The 21,724-nt window shown below is 44.2% G+C and overlaps 1 protein-coding gene across 1 annotated transcript; it reads left to right on the top strand.

Annotated features, from left to right (window-relative positions):
• Positions 1–3,009: 3,009 nt before the first annotated feature.
• On the top strand, positions 3,010–16,191 carry USH1G (USH1 protein network component sans). The gene is made up of 2 exons (XM_063123222.1): positions 3,010–3,248; positions 14,946–16,191. Exons 1-2 carry the CDS (start codon positions 3,085–3,087, stop codon positions 16,189–16,191), a joined length of 1,410 nt encoding a protein of 469 aa, XP_062979292.1. The 5' UTR covers positions 3,010–3,084.
• Positions 16,192–21,724: the final 5,533 nt, after the last annotated feature.

Below are 21,724 nucleotides of genomic sequence, written 5' to 3'. Positions count from 1 at the left end.
GACACCTTTTTATCTTAAGGAACTTGCAGGGTGGGGGTGATGGGAATATTACTAACTCAAGGCTAGAAGAAAAGAAACATTTCTAGTAAGTATTTCTGGTGAACTTCATTCTCTGAGCAACAGATGGCGCCAGAGGACCAGGTATTCCCATGAGGGGAATTGTTTGTCTGGTATCCATTGGTACAGTTTTTTTGGGTTTTTTTTAGGTGTGGGCCTAAGCTTTGTTTGTTAGTTTGAAGTTTATCTAAAATTCAACAAGCAAGTGTTGGAAATCACAGGTATCATGTAGGTACACCCAACAGATATCCAGGATTAGCTCTGGAACCTTGTTGAATAGCAGATACTCAATGGCAAGCCCAGGTTTGTTGCTATGTAATGTGTGAAACTGCTGTGAGCCACGACATGTAGGCCAGGTTTTTTGTTTAAAAAAGATGGGTGTACACTGGTGTGCAGGGTTCCCGCCCTCCCCCTACGCCAGTGTCCATGCATATGTCTTATTTTACCAGGCATTCATGGGAGGTAGTAGATTCCCAGTGACTCTGCACGCCCATTCCCACAAAGTGTACACTCATATACCCATAGCCATGGGAAGATGTTTACCTTACATGCATTCCTACCCTATGATCTGTACACTGGGTAGAGTGAGCTTTAGTTCTACTTTACAGAGAGCAGTCCTCTATTTGAAGAGCTGCTCAGTCCCGGGTCAGGATAAAGATAAAGGATCTCTTCTCAATCATCCCAGAGTGCAGGACATGGATTAATGGGCTCAAGTTACAGGAAGCCAGATTCCAGCTGGACATCAGAAAAAACTTCCTGACTGTTAGAGCAGTACGACAATGGAACCAGTTACCTAGGGAGGTTGTGGGCTCTCCCACACTAGAGGCCTTTAAGAGGCAGCTGGACAACCATCTGTCAAGTATGCTGTAGGGTGGATTCCTGTATTGAGCAGGGGTTGGATTCAATGGTCTTATAGGCCCCTTCTGACTCTACTATTCTATGATTCTATGAACCAACAGAAGGAAGAAGTGGGCCTTGAAGATGCCCATCAACAGCAGCACCTGGATGGCAGACTGAGCAAAGCACACAGGTCGCCTGGCCACAGTCTCCCCCACCATATGCCGTTTCTATGTAAATGATAGTGATGATTTCTACATTTGCATCTGTGCCTATAAAATTAGCACATGCACATTTAATGCAAATCTGTGCTTCCTTCTGTCCTCTTTTTTTGTTTTTTGGTGATGCATTTCCTCCTTTTTGGTGAAGTGTAAGTGGACACCCTAACACTGGGGTATCAGGCATAGGGCCTTCCAGTCGGGATCTCTATGCAAAGAAGGTGGTCCAACATGTAGCTGTTTGGGACAGAGATAGTAACCCAGCGGTGGCCACAGACATTCTTACGCCTGAGGTGAAAGACAAGACTGCATCCCCGCTCTTCCTCCATGTTCAGAAGCTGACCATGCTGGCAGCGGAATATTTCTTCTGCACTGGCAGAACACCCTTCGCTATAGCTGAGGGCAGCAGGCTAGAAGGGGGTGAGGGGCAGGCTGCATGGCACACACGGCCCTGCCCTCCAACAGAGAGAATGCCCGGGGGCTCAGAGGAAATGGCTGCTGTGGCCGCCACTGCCCCCCACCCCACCCCAGCATCTGTCACCCGAGGTAGCTGCCCCACTCTGTTTAATGCAGTGGTGGGCAACTTGTGGCTCTCCAGATATTTTATTTATTTATTTATTACATTTCTATACTGCCCAATAGCTGAAGCTGTTTGGATGGTACACAGCAATTAAAAACATAGACTATAAATGCAATATAAAGATTTTAAACTGTGGTCTAAACAACAACAACAGCCAAAGAGAAGCTAGCAGTAGTGCAAAGATTTAAAATACAGTATCAGATTTAAAAGAGTAGCCAAAAAACTAAAATGCTTGGGAAAATAAAAAGATGTTCACCTGGCGGGGAAAAGAGCACAATGTGAGCGCCAGGCAGGGCTCTCCGGGAAGCTCATTCCACAACCGGGGTGCTACAGCAGAAAAGGCCCTCTTCTTAGTAGCCACCCATCTCACTTCTTTTGGTGGGGGCTCCCAGGAAAGGGACGCTGAAGATGATCTTACGGTCTGGGCAGGTATATATGGAAAAAAGATGATCCTTCAGGTTACCTGGCTTACAACTCCCATGAGCCCTAGCCTGCATGGCCAATGGTGAGGGCTGATAGGAGTTGTAGGCCACAAGTTACCTACCCTTGGTCTAATGGTAGGGCCGGTGTGGTTGCAATGGGGGTGGGGCAGGGCATGAGTGTAACCCCCATCTCCCCAAGTGTAGACTCACATGTCTGCAGAGCGACAGTGTACGCCAGTGCACAGGGCCCTTCTCCCACCCCTGACAACAGTTTGCACTGCGCTGGGAACAGGTATAAAGCACTCCTGAGGAGCAGCACAGCTCTTACTGTCTAGCACCTGAGGCTGAAAGATTGTCAAGGCACCCTAGCTTTGGCACATGTCACTTTGCTACCTTACATAGGTGATGTCATTCTGGGCTAGCTGGAAATACTAAAGGGAGGTCAGAAAATTTGGAAAGGTTTGTAAGCCTCTCTTCTAGAACTTTCTTTGGAAAAGCTGAGCACCCAAGCTTTGAAGGAGCCAAGGGAGGAAAATCATTTCTCAGAAGAACTGGGAGAGTCAGCAGACAGAGGAAACTTCCCTGAAGAATATGTTTGGCGAGGCAACCATGTGGAACAAAGAACCCACATGCCACGGCATTCCCAGTCAATTTCACTGCTGGGAAGAGGGCAGAGCGAGCCTCTTTCTACAAGGGGTTTGCTAAGGCGAAGTCAATGCCAGGGAGAAAACAGAAATCCTTAGGACCCAGGGGAGTCTACAGAAAACCATCTCATGCATTCAATATGAGGAGTTCCTCCCCTCACTGGTCAGGGATTCTCAGGTGTCCTAGTAACAAAGCTCCATCTTTCCCTCCTCCTCTCTTCTCTGGTAGCTGCTTTCCTGGAACTCTGTCATCCGGCTCAATGCTCATTCTTTTACTCTCCCTTCTCTCCCTCCCCAACGACATGGCCAGGGCGTAAGGCTGCACCATGAATGACCAGTACCACCGAGCAGCCAGGGATGGCTACCTCGATCTGCTTAAGGAAGCCACCAAGAAGGACCTAAACTCACCTGACGAGGATGGCATGACCCCAACCCTATGGGCTGCCTACCATGGCAACTTGGATGCGTTAAGGCTGATAGTTAGCAGAGGGTAAGTCCTGCTGCATTTTGCCCTGTCTGCTTTGCTTTCTCCGGCGGAGTCCAGTGAAAACTTCACATTTCTTTCCCTTGATAGGCCACGCAAACTCCAGGACACTATAGCAATAGATTAGACACCCTTTGCCCTCACACAACACAGGGTCGGGTGAGTTTCTTTCTTTCCTTTTGGCGAACGGCTGGATTTCATCAGGCGTAAATCTATGTGAGTCTGAACTTACGCACAAAGTTTGTCTCCCACATCAAGATGCTTTAAAAATAGAAACGCCCTGACTGGATTCAGTGCCACGAGGAGCAGTGGACACCCACCCCTAAAGGGACACAAAATGACACATGTGCCTCTTTATTTTTGTGCCAGACTGTGCACTGGCATAAAATAAAGACACACTTTTGGGAATCTGTGCCATTTTTGTTTGTTTAATTGGTGCCCCCCCTGTTTTTGGCTATGAGAGGATCAGTGGACAAGAAAGCAACCCCCCCTCCCCACCGCCCAATCCCAGCTTTTAACAGCTGTATCTCTCTCTGTCAACCATGTTGTCCTGGAATAGTCTCCACTCCATCACTCCCAAATCGGACCCTCAAAATCTCATGTGCGAAGCCCAGCGTTGTTTCATCTCAATGTTTGTTAAAACTTTGGGCTTGGCAACCCCACCCCCACCCTCCTTCTTTCCTCTGGTTAAGGCACTTGCTGCCCCTCTTGTTATGTATGACTGGAGAGGGGCAACTGGTTTAAAAGAGAGCTCAATCTGGGTTAAGAGAGGCATTGCTTTCAATATTCACATATTTCCTTTGTCCCACTACTTCTCCCTGAAAAAAAAAAGTCCCAGCCTTGCTCTTCATTATAGTCCGAAGAGAATTTAGCACCCCTCGCTCTCTCCCCCCTTCTAAATTCCAGTGAGGGTGGTGTGTTGAAAAGGCTGGAGAAAGCCTGTCAAATAGATGGGCTAACATGCAGCTTGGATTTATACTCTTATTTTCTCTGTCACAATCACTGGTGGTGTTAATTATAGAAGGGGAGGGAGCTGTGAGAGGAAGAATCTGAGAGATGCAGAGGTAACGGGGTGATTGGATTCCCTTTCTAGATTATGCAGCGTGAGGCAGACCATCTCTGCCCCCAAAGGCTGAACTTTACAAGACAAAAAGCAGTTGTCGTGATTATTTATTGTATAGGTATAGTCTGACGGTGTCTATTGGATGATGGATTCCTTCCTTTATGATTTAAGTGGCAATTCTACTGTGAACATATTTTGAAGCACTTGTTTCAGCGACTGCCTTAACAGCTCTGTGAGATAGGACCACAATTATTCCCATTTTACAGATGAACTGAGGTGGAGAAATCAAAGCTTGCCTGAGGTTTGCTCAGATCTTTGGGGCTGTAGCCACAGCAGCTACCTTCACTTCTAAAGTGCAACAGCTGTATAGAGGCCTAGAATTTTTAGGGCCAAGGCTGGCCTCTTTCACAAGTCCTTTTAAATTCTCAGTTTTACAAGTAAAGCAAGGAAAGAACACATCATTCTGGAAACAATGACTGCCTTTATGCTAAGACCTTTTGATTTCCGCAATTGACAATTCGGACATTTTTGCAAGTAAATGTTCCTCCTTTGAGTATTCTTCTATTATCTGATGTGCATGCTGTATTCCTCTCATTCCCATGCACTCTTTCTTGGGAACAAGCCCTGTTAAAACTCAGAGGAAGGATGCTTCCAGACCAGGCTTTTATTGTGCAATCACCCTGCTTTCATTCACAGAATTTTACAGGCAGGGTTATTTTCCATTTGAAACCATCCCATGCTTTCTTACCTCTCGTGCCTTTTTTCTTAACACTGAAAGGGAGGGACTATGGCTAAGTGGTAGAGCACCTACTTTGCATACAGAAGGTCTGAGGTTCAATCCCCAGCATCTCCAGGTGGGGCTGGAAAAAAAATCCTGACTGAAACCTGGAAATCTGTTGCCAGTCAGTAATGCTGAGCTAGATGACCCAATGGTGTGACTCATTTAACACAACTTCCTATGTTCCTAACGCATGCTTCCAGACAAGGCATTTATAGTGCTATTGCCCTGCCTCCTTCAGGAAGTTTAGTGGGGTATCCAGATGACATCCTCTTCCACTCGTAACCCTCTCGTATTTTCCCACTGCTTCTCCTGTCTTTTTCCTCAACACAGAAAAAACATTAAAGAAAAAAAAGAGAGAGAGAGAGAGCGATGGAATTGCTGCACAATGCTTTCTAATTGGTAGGGCTAGGAGCCCTCTGTCTGGAAGCACCCAAAAGTGGTAAAGGAGGTAAAGATGGAAAATCTGCACAATGTCCTTTGATTGGTAGCACTAGGAGCCGTCTGTCTGGAACTACCCTAACTCGCTTTCAAGTAAACATGCATAGGCTATATTTCACAGATCTGGCTGCATATGACAACTCTGATCTGGCTGAACTGCTGCTATTCCTTTCTTTGGTTTCTGGGTATCACATCCCTGATTAGTAACATCCCCAGTTTACAAACCTCTACCAGGACCTAATGTTCGGTTTTAGCACCCGCTTGTTTTGGAGGTGAGGCTCCGATGTTCACCTGATTCTGCCATCACAGAGGGTCTTGATACATTCAAGCTGGAATAGATGATCCCAGCAGAGAACCTTCCTTGCAGCTCAGCAAGTGTTTAATGGACTGAAAAAAATGTGCTTGCTGTCAGCTGGAGGACATAGTACAAGATAATGCTCATGCCCTTTTGGTGATGAATGTTATTAGGAAAAGATCGATGGGGCCGGCACTTTAAAAAGTGCTTTCATCATGGACCACAGTTTATGAGAGAGAGAGAGAGAAGGAATATACTCAGATGCTTAATTAAAACAGTACAGAATTTACGAGAGAGAGAGGGAGGGGGATTTGCTGCAAACAGAGGAGCAAAATGATTTAATCTCAGTATTGGCTGGGAGCTTTTTATGTATTTGCATTTTCACTTGCTTTTCTTAATTAATACCAGTACCATCTCCTGTGTTAACACAGCTGCCTAGTCTGTGGAGCAGAATTGGGCAGGGAACTTAACTCTGTTGTAGGGAACTGTGGGCTCAAGCCATTTTACTATGGGCAAGCAATATCTGTAGATTTCTCTGCGTCTGAATTAAGTGACTGAATGTGCATTGTTGTGTTCTGCTAGAAACACAGACCCAAAAAGGAATTGCAAGGGTGCAGTTCTGGCCTGCTTCTCTAAGCCTCTCTGAAAACGTATATCTGTCTTTTTATGTACCTTAGACATAGTGGCTTTGAACATCGGCCTTAGCCCCCAGTGTTCATTGCTAATGTTTATCCTCTTAGCCTGACACACGTGGAGTGTGTGTGTGTGTTCGTGCCTGCGTCTGTGCATATGTGTTTTGAATCCAGCACAGCCCCTGGATGAAGGCACAATTGTGTGGAAGACAGAAGGCTTTAGTGGTAGATCTGCCCTGTTCATTAGTCAGACAAAAGGCCTCTTTCATCCTTCCGGCTGTGCTCTAATGAGGAGAAAGACGACAATTAATGTGATGGCTGGGAAAAGAGAGGCAAGCTGGCATTTGGTGCCACAGCCTCCGAGAGACAATCATTCTTCAGTGCAAGACTTTGACAAGCGCTTCAGAGGGGGTGCCTGAGGTGGGAGATGGGCCAGTTTATGATTAGCTGGGCTCAACAAGGGCGGGCTTCAGGGGATGAGACGGAGAAGAGGTCACCTTCTGTCAGAGTGGCAGCGAGCTGGTTTGGCAACAACCCTCTCTTATGAAGAATTGACGTTTTCTTCTTGCTGTTTTATCCCTGGGTGAATGCAGGAGATTCTCTCTTATTCCAAAGAGACATAATTCAGTTCAACTGTGCACTAAATACAGTATGGAGTTCCAGTTGCAGGATGTCTAGACCATGATCTCACCTATCCTTCCAGCTCTAAATTTGAATTTCTACTGCTTCTGTTTGCTCTTACGTTTTTTGTAGGAAACTTCAAATCCCCATGAGGCAGGATCTGTAAAGTATTTCTTCTTATTTATCTATTATTACATTTATATCATGCCTTTTTTTCACGACAGTTTACTTGATCCTCCTCTTCTCCATTTATCCTCACAACAACTCTGTGAGGTAGGTTAGGCTGGGAGCCAGTGACTGGCCTAAAGTCATCCAGTGATCTACATGGCCCAAGTGGGGACTAGAAAGCAGATCTCCTGAGTCCCAGTCCAGCGCTCTAACCACTACACCGCACTGGCTCTCTACATCTGTATCTCAAGCAAAAGAGCGAGTTGTGATTATTCAAGGTCAAGGGGGCATAGAGGGAAGTTATTTGCACAGGTACCATGACTAAGTGCACCAACTGAGCAGACCGTAGGACACACCCTGATATGGATAGGACTGGCAAATTAGAAAGTCTGGACTCATGATATTTCCACAACTTGGATACAGCCCTTGTAGAGCGGAAAAAATTACACATGTGTACAATGCCATGTGAGAATCATGCAAGTATGTGTTTTTCTACGATGTCATTTGCTTTAAAAACTGCTGGACTAGGGCAGTGTTGCTTATTCCTCATCAACCCCACCCTCCTCTCATACCGCCTCTGTCCCAATTCTCCATGTTCTCACAGCTTCTCTCCTCTGCCTCTCCATATCTATCTTGTCTGGGTACTGCACATGCAATCCTCCCCCTCCCTCCCCTTTCCTCTGTCCCATAGCCCATGCACACCTGCTGCCTCCCTTTCCTCTGCTTTAGGCCACAGGGAATAAAAATATAAACATCTATGTATAACATAAATACAAGCATTGAGGCTGCTGTATATATTTTAATAAACTGACTATATTAGACCTGTAGGCAAACCTGCAGGGGTCTTGGAGATTTAAGCCTTAGCTAGACCTAAGGTTTATCCTGGAATCGTCCCGGGGTTGTCCCTGTCTGCTCCCGGGATCCCCTGTGTGTTATTTACATGAACAGGGATGACCCCGGGATGATCTCGGATAAATCTTAGGTCTAGCTAAGGCCTTAGATAGAATCCAGGCATATGGTGATGTTTTTTCTTGCGCAGTTGTACATGGCAATGATGGTCCCTTCATGCCTGATACTCTCATGACAGTGGGCCCATTCAGACAACATGCTAAGCCATGGTTAGGCTGCTAACCCTTTGCAGCAAATGGTTAATGAACTTGTTTAAGCCGTGGTTATGTAGCCACCATGGTTAGGAATGATTCATATGATGCGTTAAGTCATGGTTCACATGATACACATAATATTTAGCTCAAAATGCTTAACCACTGTGGCTTAGCGTGTTGTCTGAACAGGGTCATTAATTGATTCTTGTCCTGAGGCTCTCCAAGCATGTGAGTCATTCAGTCTAGAATAAAGACATGATTACATTGCTTAGTTATAATATTTTGAATTACTGAATGGTGGGAATTGAAAAAGGAGTGAAAGGAAGATGGTGATTTGTTTGCTGACTGATGATTTCATAAAGACACTGAGGCCTATATGCCCAGAGAATCTTGTTCAGTCCTCTGCTCCAACAATTCATACGCAGGATACTTTTTCAGGTAAAAGATTGCATATTTCAGAATTTTAATTTATTACTATCCCATCTTTCTCAGCTTTCTGGTAGCAGATTTTTGCCTGTGCCAGCAATGCAGTTTAGGAGAAAAAAGATGAACATAGAATGGTAGAGATTCATGTAGTTACATCAATCCAAAAATATCAAATGCACAGTGAACTTGTAAACTAAGGCTACTATCTTGCTAATGCTAATATTATACTTTCAATGATAGAGGTGTATAAAGTTATGCATGAGGTGTAGAAAGTGAATAGGGAGATTTTTTCTCGTTTTCCCTCTCTTATAATACTAGTACCCAAATGGGGTCATCCCATGAAGCTGATTGGTGGGAGATTCAGAGCAGATAAAAGGAAGGACTTCTTCACACAGCACATAATCAAACAATGGAATTCTGCACCAGCAGATACAGTGATGGCCACCAACTTGGATGGCTTTAAAAGGGGATTAGAGGAATTCATGGAGGAGAAGGCTGTCAATGGCTACTAGTCCTGAGGGCTATGTACCAGAATACCAATTGCTGAGGAACAATAGTGGGAGAAGGGCACGAACAGTGCGCTCATGTCCTGCTCGTGGGCTTTCCATTGTGGCATCTAGTCAGACTCTGTGGGAAAGAAGATGCTGCACCAGGGCATGCCCCCTGATCCAGCCAGGCTCTTCTCATAGTCTTATATAACTCACAACTTAGCTGCAGCAAATTCCTGCCAGGGTAATTGCAGGGTCTATTTCTGTATTAATTTTTACATTTAAATCCTGTTTCTCAGTACATAGGCATTGAATGTGGATTATGAAGTTAAAAAATAAATACATAATTTACACAAACTAATTTAAAGTGAGCAAATTAAAACAGTATTAAAATCAGTGTTAGTCATTTAGCAGCCCAGAGACATTCTTAAAAAAACTGAAATGTAAAAACAGAAGGCCTTGGCCAGTCTCCTAAAAAAGCTTACAATAAAGACCACCTTTTCTTCTGACAGTAGTCCAGTGCTTTTCATAGCAGTATGACAGAGCAGAAATTCAACAGATAGTGTTTTCCCATGTCATGACAGTATCACTAGGCTGGGAAAGCTACACCCATTACATTGATATCTGTCAGGTATCATTAAGGTATAGGAGCCCTGCCAGAAAACAAAAACAAAAAAACGCAATCCTAAATAACCATGACGTTTACTCAAATACTGTGCAAGGAAATAATCAGGGCCTAATTTACAGTTGTTACATCACTATCTGTGGTAACAAATGGAAGAGTTGAGTATCATAGTGATAGGATAATGTCGTGACTCAATGTAGGGCACTTGCTGGTTTATCTAAAAGGTATTTTTTAATCAAAACTGAGCAGTGCAAAGGGCTTTGAAGTTGGGAAGTGGTGCAATGTATAAAAACATTATGCAAGCATTGTGGCCTATTCACATGAGTATCCCGTGTTTCTAAACCTGTGTTCTCATTGATTGCAATGCTGTCTTCTCACGCACTTCATTAGATGTCAGTCTACTACTGGTGTACCCTGCAATGGGATTTTCCCTGTATAGCGTCCTAGTACTTGCTGATTCCTGCTTCGGTCTGTTTTGCAATTTCATAATTGCACGTAATTATGTTTTTTCTACTTGGATGTTATTAGTTGGGCTTACCAGAACAGCCCTAGAAAGGAGGATCTAGTATTAGCCTTCTACTCGCTTGGGCTGCTTTGGTTTCTCTGTCCTTCTTACTGCCCCCTTGCCTATGATGCTGTGGTGACGGAGGACCGCACATCGTTCTACCAGGCAAAGGAGGAGGCAGTGCAGATGTGTTACAGAAACCTTATGCTGGGGTAGAAAGGAAGGTACACCAATTTGTCACTTGGCACTGAAATCAGTCTCGGGCATGTAGTCTTTCTGCAGCATGAGGTTCCTTTCTGGATGGAAATTGGGCAACCCAGCACCTGTCAGCAAACATTCCCCACTTCAGCCTTCTCCAGCTTGGTGCCCTCCAGGTGTGTGGGCCATTATTGCTAGCCATGCTGGCTAGGAATGGGAGTTCTGGTCCAATGCATCTGGAGGGCACAGATTTGGAGAAAGCTGCTCCACCTCACTGCTCCATGTGTCAAGTACTAACCCACACATCACCCTGCCATGCATGATATCTATTTCGCAGCATGGTGGTGGGTGGGGGTATAACACTTGGATTTTATTTCTCAGTCATCAAGATGTCACGGTTGGTCTCTGTAAGTCGTGAGCAAATGTATTAGAGAATGACATTGGACATGCTGATTCTTTCCAGCCCTGAAACTGTATGATTTAGTGGTTAAATCTGATAGCAATTTTCCCAAATAAGGGCCTAATTCACAAAATATTTTTTTCTCCTGCAAAAAGAAGCATATGGTACAAGTTGTTTTGCCACAGGATACCTTGCCACAGGATGTTTGAGTGCACAGGTCAAGAAATCAATATTTACAGCAAAATAAACAGTTGTACTGTACTTCACAGGTGATGGTGTACATGTTTCTTCCTACAACGAGATTAGCTCAGGGTAGGAAAAAATGTTATGTCTGACATAGGGTTGTGCAAAATCTGTTCCATCTGTGTTTTGCAGATTGTCAGGAGCCTTTTGTTCCACCATCCGCCCTTCGACGGAATTGGATTTGTTTTACATTTCCCAAATTTGAAAATGTACAAATGTGAATCTCACCCCAAACTGTGCAATTCTCCCCAAACTGTGCAAATCTCCCCAAAATGCATATTTTTGCCCTAACAATTTATTATTTTTTTTGCCTACTTTCCTACGACGGAATTTGCACAAATTTCCTGAAGGTTAGGAAAATGGTCTGCAAATCTGTGGACTCCCTGACAGTGAAAAAGCTGGTCCACTGTGGAATTCCCTGGTTAGATTTATAAAAATCTAAACTCATTTGGTTCCATTGTGGATTTCTCCGACACCCTAATCTACCTTACTGCCAGGTAATTGTCATGCTTAATCTTTAGTGAATTCACATTGTACCAAATGTAATGTGGAAAGGGATGCCCACCCTCCCACCCACACCCATGGGCCAAACACAGTTTTATGTGGTGTGATGAAGTTGCCTGCAGAGAGAGCAAACCTCTATAATACCCCTGCTGTCTTACCCCATTCGCCCTTATGGCCATAAATAGCCCAATGCTATGAGGCTGATTTGAGACAAATGAAATAGTTATTTTAGTGGGAAATAAGCAATGGCTTGCAATGAGAGAGACAGAGAGAGAGAGATGGGAGAGGAGAAGAAATACTACTGTTGTCTGATTCCCCTCTTCTGGCTGCAGACAGGGCTACACACCTAATTGCAGTATACATGTGTTCATTGAGAACAAACATAAACAAAACCTCGCACACTACACTCACAGCCGGCACTGGCATTTGCAGTTTCACTGGCTCTTTAAACCAAACTCCATCCATAATTTATTCCTCTCTTGCAATTCATCCAATATTTATATTTCCCCTGAATTCCCCACGACTGATAGGCTGGTATCAAGGTGAAGGGAAGAGGGCGGGCTAGCCAAGGAGTCGGAATGAACCTGTTGTCAGGTCCTGGATGGCTCTGTTCACCAAGGCCACAAAGCAGGAGAAAAACTGCTTGCTCCCACATTGTGCGCCCAGGCAGCTTCGTAGTCCTGTCCACACACATACACACACACACCCCGGCACGTTATTTCTTGCTGGGTCTGGCTGGCCATATACGTACGTGTGGAAAATGCCACTGGAGTTTATGAGATGTCAGGGTTAGCTGCCATAAGCTCAGAAATCATGGCTCAGCCACTTTGGCACCTGACTCTCTGAGAAGCCATAAGACTGTGTATTTTTTTATTATTATTATTTTAAAATGTGTGTCTCCTGCTTTAGCCTAGAAAATTCAAGGTACTTGACAAGCATTACACAAACCTTCACTATATTTATCTCCTGCCTTTTCTTCCAAGGAGCTCATGGCAATTTGATATCTACCCCACCATACCCCATTTTATCCTCACAGCAATTTTGTGGGATAGGTTAGACAGGGAGAAGGTTACGTCCCAAGGATGAGGGTTCTAAGTCTGGTTCTACATCTTCTCAGTGGGAAAGGATAAGTTGGGGCATGAAGGAGAACCATGTATGTCACCTTGTGATCCTGAAAAGGCAGCACAATAAGATACAATAACAGCATTATTTTTAATTTAGTTAAGTATAATTTTTTGCAGGGTTGAGCCTATTGGTTTACATATTAAGTTGTCTTTGCCTGCTTACAACCACGAGTTTAGCCTTTCCCCAACCTGGTGCCCTCCAGATGTGTTAGACTACATCTCCCAGCATCCCCAGCTGGGAAGAGGATTGACTTCATCACAAATTCAGTCAGTGAATTTGTAATTTGTAATCCAAAACATCTGGAAGGCATCAGGTTGGGGAAGGCTGGTGCACGGAGTTTAAAAATGGTGATGGACCCTTCTCCAAGTTGGTGCCTTCCAAATGCATTGGATTACAGCTCCCATGCTGTACAGCTAATCATAGGCCATGCTGGAACTGTACTAAACATCTGGAGAATTGTTGGGGAACCAAGTAAACCAAAGATTTAGAGCTTCATCCCACATACCTGTTTCCCTCAAATTATCCCCTACAGCACTAAGCTGTCAGCGTTGTTGTTGTTGCTACCGGGTGGCAAAATCCTTTGCATACGAGGAAATGGGTTTAAGGGGGGAAATGTAAAAAAAAATCATTAAAAAATCAACGGATGACCCAATCCGATTCAAATTTGGTATGCTTAAAGCTCTCCTTAATATCTATTACTGTGCCAATTTTGATGTCTTTATCTTTAAAGCTTACGCAGATGTAAGCATTTGTTTAATTTTTCTTCAAATCCTGCTCCTGCGCCCCAGTGGCCGCTCGGATGATATGCTCGAGAACTAGTATCAAAATACAGCGAGTCTTTTGCCTTTATAGCACAATTAAAGCAGGGTGCATGGGAGTACTTCACAATAAAAGCAGATTATAAGCTGGAAAACTTTGCAGTGATTGCACAGTATAACGCTTGGTGTGATAAAGCTCTTACTCCTGTGAGGAGCATACATTCCCTTGAGGCCCCTATGATAACCTTCCATTACAGTATCCTGAATAAAAAAAATCTCACACCTGACCCTGACGGTTCTGAACAAAAACAAAAGGTGCTGAACTAGGCCCATGGAAACTAGAATCTATGGAGAAGATGTTTTCCAAGAAGAATGATTTTATGCATATGAAAGCATTTACTGATTTTATGCTCAACTAGAACTTTTAGTTTTGCAGTTTTTGTGACATCATCTATTATGGTAACTGAGTTATTATGTCAGCCACATGAGTGCTTCTGTTGATGTTAAGTGTTAATAACACAATATCCTGTGGTGGTTGAACAGGTATTATTATTATTTATTTATATAGCACCATCAGTGAACATGGTGCTGTACAGAGTAAAACAATAAACAATAAGTGTTTATTGAGAAAGTGATGTCACTGGTAATTCCTACCAATCCTGTACTGTCAATAGTTTAACCATTTTTCTCATCATTAAAATGTGTTGAGGACAAAGCAGTCCTGGAATGGCTATGGTTAAATTATAAACCATGCATTCATGAAAACAAAGGCATGGGGTGACCATGTGTTTGGATAATCAGATGTTTCGACTCAGATTATTGGGTGATGAATTGCAGGTGATGCATCTAAGGAGAGAGACCCATAATAGCAAGCTTCACATAAACAGTAAATCCCATAGGGCTGAAGACAGTAAAGTGATGCATAATCAAGTGAGTATACAGATGAATATGCGGTATCCCTGTGGGAAGTTAACGGTTATAGTTCAAACAGAACTAGTTAAGCTATCCTCCTTCAAGAAAAGACTTTCAAAATATTGTGATAGATCAATATCAGAGGAATGGGTAAAGTGAGCACTAGAAAATAGGAATATCTAAATTAATTGTTTATGCTGACATAAACTTGTGACCCTACAGATGCTGTTGGACTGAAACTCCCATCATCCTTCACCATTGGCCATGCTGGCTAGGGCTGATGCGAATTCCAGCCCAACAACATCTGGGGCCCCACCAGTTGCCTACCCCTGGTTTATACATTTCCTTAAATCCTTATGCACATCTACTTGTGAGATATACAGGTAGCACTAATGATCTGTTTCCTTTGTTGTTTTAGGGGTGACCCAGACAAATGTGATATCTGGGGGAACACGCCTCTCCACCTGGCAGCTGCCAATGGTCATTTGAACTGCCTCTCCTTCCTTGTCTCTTTTGGGGCCAATATCTGGTGTCTGGACAATGACTACCACACGCCGCTGGACATGGCAGCCATGAAAGGTCACATGGAATGTGTGCGTTATTTGGACTCTATTGCTGCCAAGCAAAGCAGCCTCAACCCTAAGCTGGTAGGCAAGCTGAAGGACAAGGCCTTCAAGGATGCAGAGAAACGTATTAAGGACTGTGTAAAGATGCAGAAAAAGCACCACGAGAGGATGGAGAAGAGGTACAAAAAAGAGATGTCTGATCACTCGGACACCATGAGCTTTTCCAGCTACTCCAGCAGCACTTTGAGCAGGAGGTTGCAGCACATGTCTATGATGACATCCTTGCCATATTCTCAGGCCACCATACATGGCACAGCCAAGGGCAAGACCAAAATCCAGAAAAAACTGGAGAAAAAGAAACAGGTAGATGGGACATTCAAGATCTATGAGGATGGGAGGAAAAGCGTGAGGTCCTTGTCTGGCTTACAGCTGGGCAACGATGTCATGTTTGTGAAACAAGGCACCTATGTTAGTCCCAAGGAGTGGACCCGGCGCAATGTTAGGGATATGTTTCTGACTGATGAAGATACTGTCTCCCGTGCCATAAGTGACCCAGGTTTGCACATGGACTCAGCCCATTCTGAGGTCAGCACTGATTCTGGGCATGATTCTTTATTCAATCGGCCTGGACTTGGCACCATGGTTTTCCGGAGGAACTATGTCAGTAGTGGGCTGTTTGGGATCGGTCAAGATGAGTCCAGCATGCTGGGAGAGGGTAATATGGATAGGTTGGGTGTTAAATTCCACAACCACCTGCAGCGCTCGCCAAGTCTCAACGACAGCATCGGCAGTGCCAACAGCCTGCAGGAGAGGAATGTGGAGGATCTGCCGTGGGATGAGGTAGAACTGGGCCTGGATGATGATATCGAACCTGACACCAGCCCCTTGGAGACCTTCCTGGCTTCCTTGCACATGTTTGAGTTCATTTCTATCCTTAAGAAGGAGAAGATTGATCTGGAAGCTCTTATGTTGTGTTCGGACAATGATCTGAAAAGCATCAACATTCCACTGGGGCCCAGGAAAAAGATTCTGGATGCTGTCCAGAGGAGGAAACAGACTTTGGAGAACCCTGACATTATAGAAGACACTGATTTGTAAGCATTAGAGTCCTACATACATACTCATGGGATACGCACAGGTCTTCAACACATGCTGAGCATAACTTAGATGTGCATTATCCCCCCCCCCCCCACAAAACATATCTTGTATTGACGAATAGGAGATTATCCCAGTAGATCAGGGCATACCTATGGCAGGAAATTGCCAGCAGAGCTGACAAAACTAGGTTGACAAAATGGAATTGATACCATGTTTCAGTAGTTGCAAGTTGGGTATATAAGAAGGGAGATGCTCAGCATCTTGAGGTAACATTCTAGAACCTTCTTAGATTTTAGTGCTATATAGGTTAGGGTGCTTTGGGGATCGTCATAGTTCTTTACTCAGTGAAATCACAATAATTCTGCCATTAAAGGCAGTGGAAACAGGTAGACGGGATATTGAATCCAGGAAGATGGAGAAAAAGCTTTCCTTTAAAAAATCCTAAATGTGGCACAGTGGAGTGGGGGAGGGGGAAGTAGGGAAAACCTCTTATCTCCAATCACAAATAAAAGATTTTAGTCTGGGGGATAGAGTGGTCGGGCCCAGGGGGAGAAGGTGGCAGGTTGGATGAGGACCTCTTGCAGGTCAGATGCAGCCCGTGGGCCAGAGGTTCCCCATCTGTGCCATTAGGTCATCCAGGGGGGGATCCGCACGTCGTACCCAGAGCGCTTCTATGCGACCCCAGTGCATCCCGAAAACGATAGTCTAACTTGCCTGTAAAAGAAACGAGGAAGAAGCGTCCTTGCCGGCGCCGCTGCCGCCCACCTCCCTCCTCACCGGCCAGCGAGGAGAGCTCGGCGAAAGAAGGCGGGGTGGAGAGCTTCTTCCGCTCTCCACCCCGCTTTCTTCCGCCGAGCTCTCCTCGCCGGTCGGCGAGGAGGGAGGTGGGTGACGCCGGCAGCGCTGGCAAGAACACTTCTTCCTCGTTTCTTTTACAGGCAAGTTAGACAATCGTTTTCGGGGTGCACTGGGGTCGCATAGAAGCGCTCTGGGTACGACGTGCGGATCCAGGACAGACATTATTAAAGTCTCTTGTGTTCATGTCATGCTTTCTCTCTTCCCAGTCTCATTGTAAGCCTTCTCTCTCCTTATAAAAAACAATTTCTGGCTAAGGTGGCACAGTGATGGGGCTGTACTGTTTCAGACTGCAAATGAGGGCTGACATGACTGAGTTTTCCTTCTTACAAAAATTATAAATAAATCCCAGAATTTAGAAAATGAGGTATCTCGAGAGAAGGATTCTAGCCTAGCATTCCCCTGACACACTGGTATTCCAAGTACTGTTTGACTGCTGATGGAGACAGAATGAACACGACTACGGTTTTGTAAAAAATATTCAGAAGATTTTAAATTTATAATTACTTCAAAAAGTAATTTATTTCATTGTACAGCTCCTGATGAAGGATCTCCGGATCCGAAACGTTGAGCGTTGTACAAGTTTGATTGAATTTTTTAAAAAAACATTTTTATATTTCGGATAAAAATAAAGAAATTTCTTTTGACATTTCTTAGCACCAGAGCTAGTAGCCTATTTTTCTTATAGCCAAATAAGGACTAGAACCAGGGTCTCCAGGGTCCCAGTCCAGTACCCTGAGGTAAAGAAAAGCACCCCCCCCCCCATTTGCTTACTGCCAGTAGCTCCTAATTCCTCTCCCCACACACCTGCTTACCGCCTCACTGGCTCTATTGGTAGCTTTAGTGGAATCTTCCGCCGAGCTCTCCGACCTGGGTGGCTCTTACCCCGGCAGCAGGAGGCCGGCGGGGAGGTGGCGGCAGCGGCGGCAAGGACGCGGCCAGTTCCCCAGCCTCCTCCTCCTCCTCCGTCTCTTCTTTCGCTGTCTACACCATTGTTTTGACGGCGCACTGGAAGCACACGCAAGCGCCTTCAGTACGACGTGTAGATTCCCTCAGGCCACCCATCTGGAGAGTGTGGAAGTAAATTTGGCCTTGTAAATTGGTTAGGTGAATGCGAGGCTATCAGGAAGGTTTCTTACTGGACGATGTTAACACAGTAGCCTTCAGCTAATGGTAGTTTTGGAATTGCATTGGTAAAATGTGTGTGTGTGTGTGTGTAGCAAGCCAGTGCCACTTTATAAACCGCATGCCCCTTCTCCCATTCGTATTCCCAGCATTTGGTGGTTAATTGTAAATAGTTCTGAAGGTTTAAACACACACCTTTCTTGTTACAAGGAATAAAGGGCCAGCCTTAGAATAAATCGCGCGCCGGGCAAGGAGTTCCTTTGGTGCCCCCCCTCCCCATGTGATCACCTTTGCAAGGCTACCAAGAAGGTGTATGAGGCCTGGTGCAGGTGTGGTATTGGACCCCTCAGCTCACCATCCTGGTCGGCCGCCCATCTTGCCCACCCCTAATGCCAGGGCCCTGAGGGCAGGGCCTTTAATTTCATAAACAGGATTGAAATGCATTATGTGGAATCAGTTCCAGTGGATTGCACCCTCCACTTCTCACACAGAATGTTCTTGTTGCTTTTTTGCTTTTGTATCAAAGATTACTCCGTAGCCTCTTTATGCACCTGCTGGGTAATTGTATCCTGATGTCATTTTATGTTAACATACTGTATTTTCTCTGTTACAGATAGTCATTTGTATGGAACAGGAAACAACAGCAAAAAAGTTCTAAATTGCCAGAAAACATCTTCCAGTGATCCTAATAGTGGGAAACCTGAACGCCACAAGAAAAGGCCCAGTTCTAGCCATCTCTCTCTCAGCTTCCTTTCTCTGCTTTTCTGCCTGCAGAAGTCTGCCAGATAGCAGCCTGGTGCTAAGAAGGTGTTGTTGGGTTTTTTTGGAGACATGCATGGCATCAAACTAATCTAATCTAAGAAACTAATCTAACTGGGGAACTAAGGTGCAAACTCAAGACCATATAATAAAGATTATTTCCTAGCCACTTGGCAAAATAGTGGAACCTTTCCACCCTTTCAATAATTGTAGTGTAGATTAGAATCCCCACTCATGACTTTGAATACAGAATCTGAGTTTGGTACTCTAGAGACAAGAGCAACAACTTGTAGAACAGATAGTAATTAACCCATACATTAACTTCATTTATCCCCCCCAAAAAAAACTTTTGGAGAGGGGAACATTAAAAATAAATAAATCAGAGTTTAAATAAATGGAGATACCATTTACAGAAAGACACAGGCTACATGTGATGGCACAAAATGGATTTGGATGACGAGGAATGCATTTAGGCTGGGTTCTTAAATGCTTTAAATTACTAGGTTTTTTAAAAATAAATAAAATCATTTACAATTATGTTTTCCTTTTTTAACATTTTAAAATTACTTCAATTGTTTTAAAATTATCAAAAGTCATCTACAATATCAACATCTCAAGGAGGTTTGCTACATAAACAGTAATTTCCTAGTGAGCTTTTGACAATTTTGCCTCAGGGCATGTGAGGTTAGTCAATATCCAGGGTGTTGAAATAATACCATTTCAGCACTTAACAGGTACTGAACTCTAAACTACCTCCAGAGCCTTTAATGTGGATTAAACACAATATCTATTAACATCTACTCATGCTAAAGTGCTATAAGCCATTTTAGATGCTTTAATCCTACTCCTCTAATTCCTCTTTAATAAACATTGATAACCAAGTTCATGCTTCTAATATAGGATCTAGTCACTGGAAAGGCAAATATGTGGTTTATGCCAGAAGGTTTACAAATTCTCTCCCAAGTAACATAATCATTCAGCCATGGAGTTGGTGAACCCGTCCTATTCCAGGCACTTATTAGAAAGCAAACTTGCAGTCCTGTCCTGCGCATGTCTACTCAGAAGCAAGTCCCACTGAATTCATTGGGACTTATTCCCAGGAAAGTGTGCTTAGGAGCTCAGCCTTAGTTATTTGGTGCTTTGGGGTTTTAGTGCTGGCCTTGAGACACACTCTAAGTAACTGCACTTGAATTTGACTTTGTTAATTTTGTGAATGTGAATATATGAATCTAATTCACAACTAGTAAAAGTCCTGTTTATTTTAATTCTCCATTTTGATCAGGAGTGGGCAACCTGTGTCCCTCCAGATGTTTTGGCCTACAACTTCCATCATTCTTTACCATCAGCTGGTTAGGGCTGATGGGAGTTGTAAGCAAAAACATCTGGATGGCCAGAGGTTGCCCGCCCCTGATTTGCAGAAAAGAATCCAAACACCTAATTCAAGTGTTGGAGTCTGCCAAGAGGGTTGCACTCAAACAGAGAGGTCAACAATGGTGTGTAGAGGTGGATCTGTTTCAAAACAAATAATATCTTGAAAGCCAATGCACTTTAGAGTTATATATAGTTCTTCAGTGGGGTAGTGGTTGTTGACATAAAGCATAAGTGAGAAAGCTAGAACTACAACTCCCATCACTACTGACCATTAGCCATCCTGGTTGGGGATGATGAGAGTTGGAGTCCAACAGCATCAGGAAGCACTACAAGGTCCCCACTCCTGACATATCAACAGGTGACAATATCACTCATATATCAAGAGTGACAATATCACTCTTATATCAAACAACTTCACATAGCTTCATCAATCCACTACTCGTATGAGTAATGTCAAGACAGACAAATTTAGAACAATGATTTTTGAACTCATCCAGAGGGTAGAACTAGACAAAACATTGGCAGTCCCATGTCTTCAAATGGAGGATGAAATCAAACAGTTGTCAAACATGGGCAGGGAAGGCCTGAGTTTCCAAGTAGAGAAGCATCAGGTTGGGGGCGAAGCCCTTCCTCGGCTTGCTGCTTTCTGCCTGCATCTTTTCTCCTTCTGCTCCTTCCAGCTGTTTCTCTCTTGACCAGGCTTAGTCCTGGTCTTGGAGCCTGCCTAAGAGAAGGGTGGCTTCCAGAAAGAGGGCTCCTAGTGCTGACTGCCAAAGGCATTGTGCAGCTCTTCCATCTTTCCCTCAACGGGAGTGGTGAAAAAACATAGGAGGGTTACAAGTGGAAGACATTGTATGGACCCCTATACAATTCTGTGAATTAGGCAGGGTGATTGCACAATAAAAGCCTTGTCTGGAAGCACCCAGGAACAGAGAGGAAAAGCAGCTTACTACATCTCTTCAGATGTTTTGGGTTCCTAGATATTATTAACAGATCTCATTGTGCATGCAATTACTGACGGGGTGCAAGTGTTGCAGGGACCTTGCCAATGCCCAAGAATCTAAAATTATGGAAAGGGTTTAAAAATCTTGAAAGTGAGAAATGCATTCACTTTAGGGGTGCTTGATTTTTCTTTTGCATCTCTGAGATTTGATAAGTTTGATCCCAAAGTGCAATCCACCAGGAATGTCTCCTCTAAATGCCTTATTGCTATGAAGGGGAGTTTCTCAAGAGCATATTCTTGCTCTTGTGCAAGGTGACCAGATGCAAGAGACAACAGGGCTCTTACATCTTTAGTTGTGCAGCTTTTCTCAACCCCTGCTGCAACCTCACGCCATGACAAGCAGCACTAGCCTAAATTCTACCAGCTATACTACGAACAAAGGTATAGGTGCACAGGTCTCAACTTCACACGCTCACCTGA

The sequence above is a fragment of the Elgaria multicarinata genome, chromosome 3 (genome assembly GCF_023053635.1).
Source record: "Elgaria multicarinata webbii isolate HBS135686 ecotype San Diego chromosome 3, rElgMul1.1.pri, whole genome shotgun sequence".
Lineage (NCBI taxonomy): Eukaryota > Metazoa > Chordata > Lepidosauria > Squamata > Anguidae > Elgaria > Elgaria multicarinata.
Note: the sequence above shows the minus strand (reverse complement) of the source record. Positions and strands in the feature narration are given on the sequence as shown.

Coding starts and splice junctions, on each gene's coding strand:
- USH1G (XM_063123222.1), top strand. CDS start 3,085: ATGAATGACCAGTACCACCGAGCAGCCAGGGATGGCTACCTCGATCTG. Junction 3,249..14,945: donor AGGCTGATAGTTAGCAGAGG/GTAAGTCCTGCT, acceptor TTGTTGTTTTAG/GGGTGACCCAGACAAATGTG.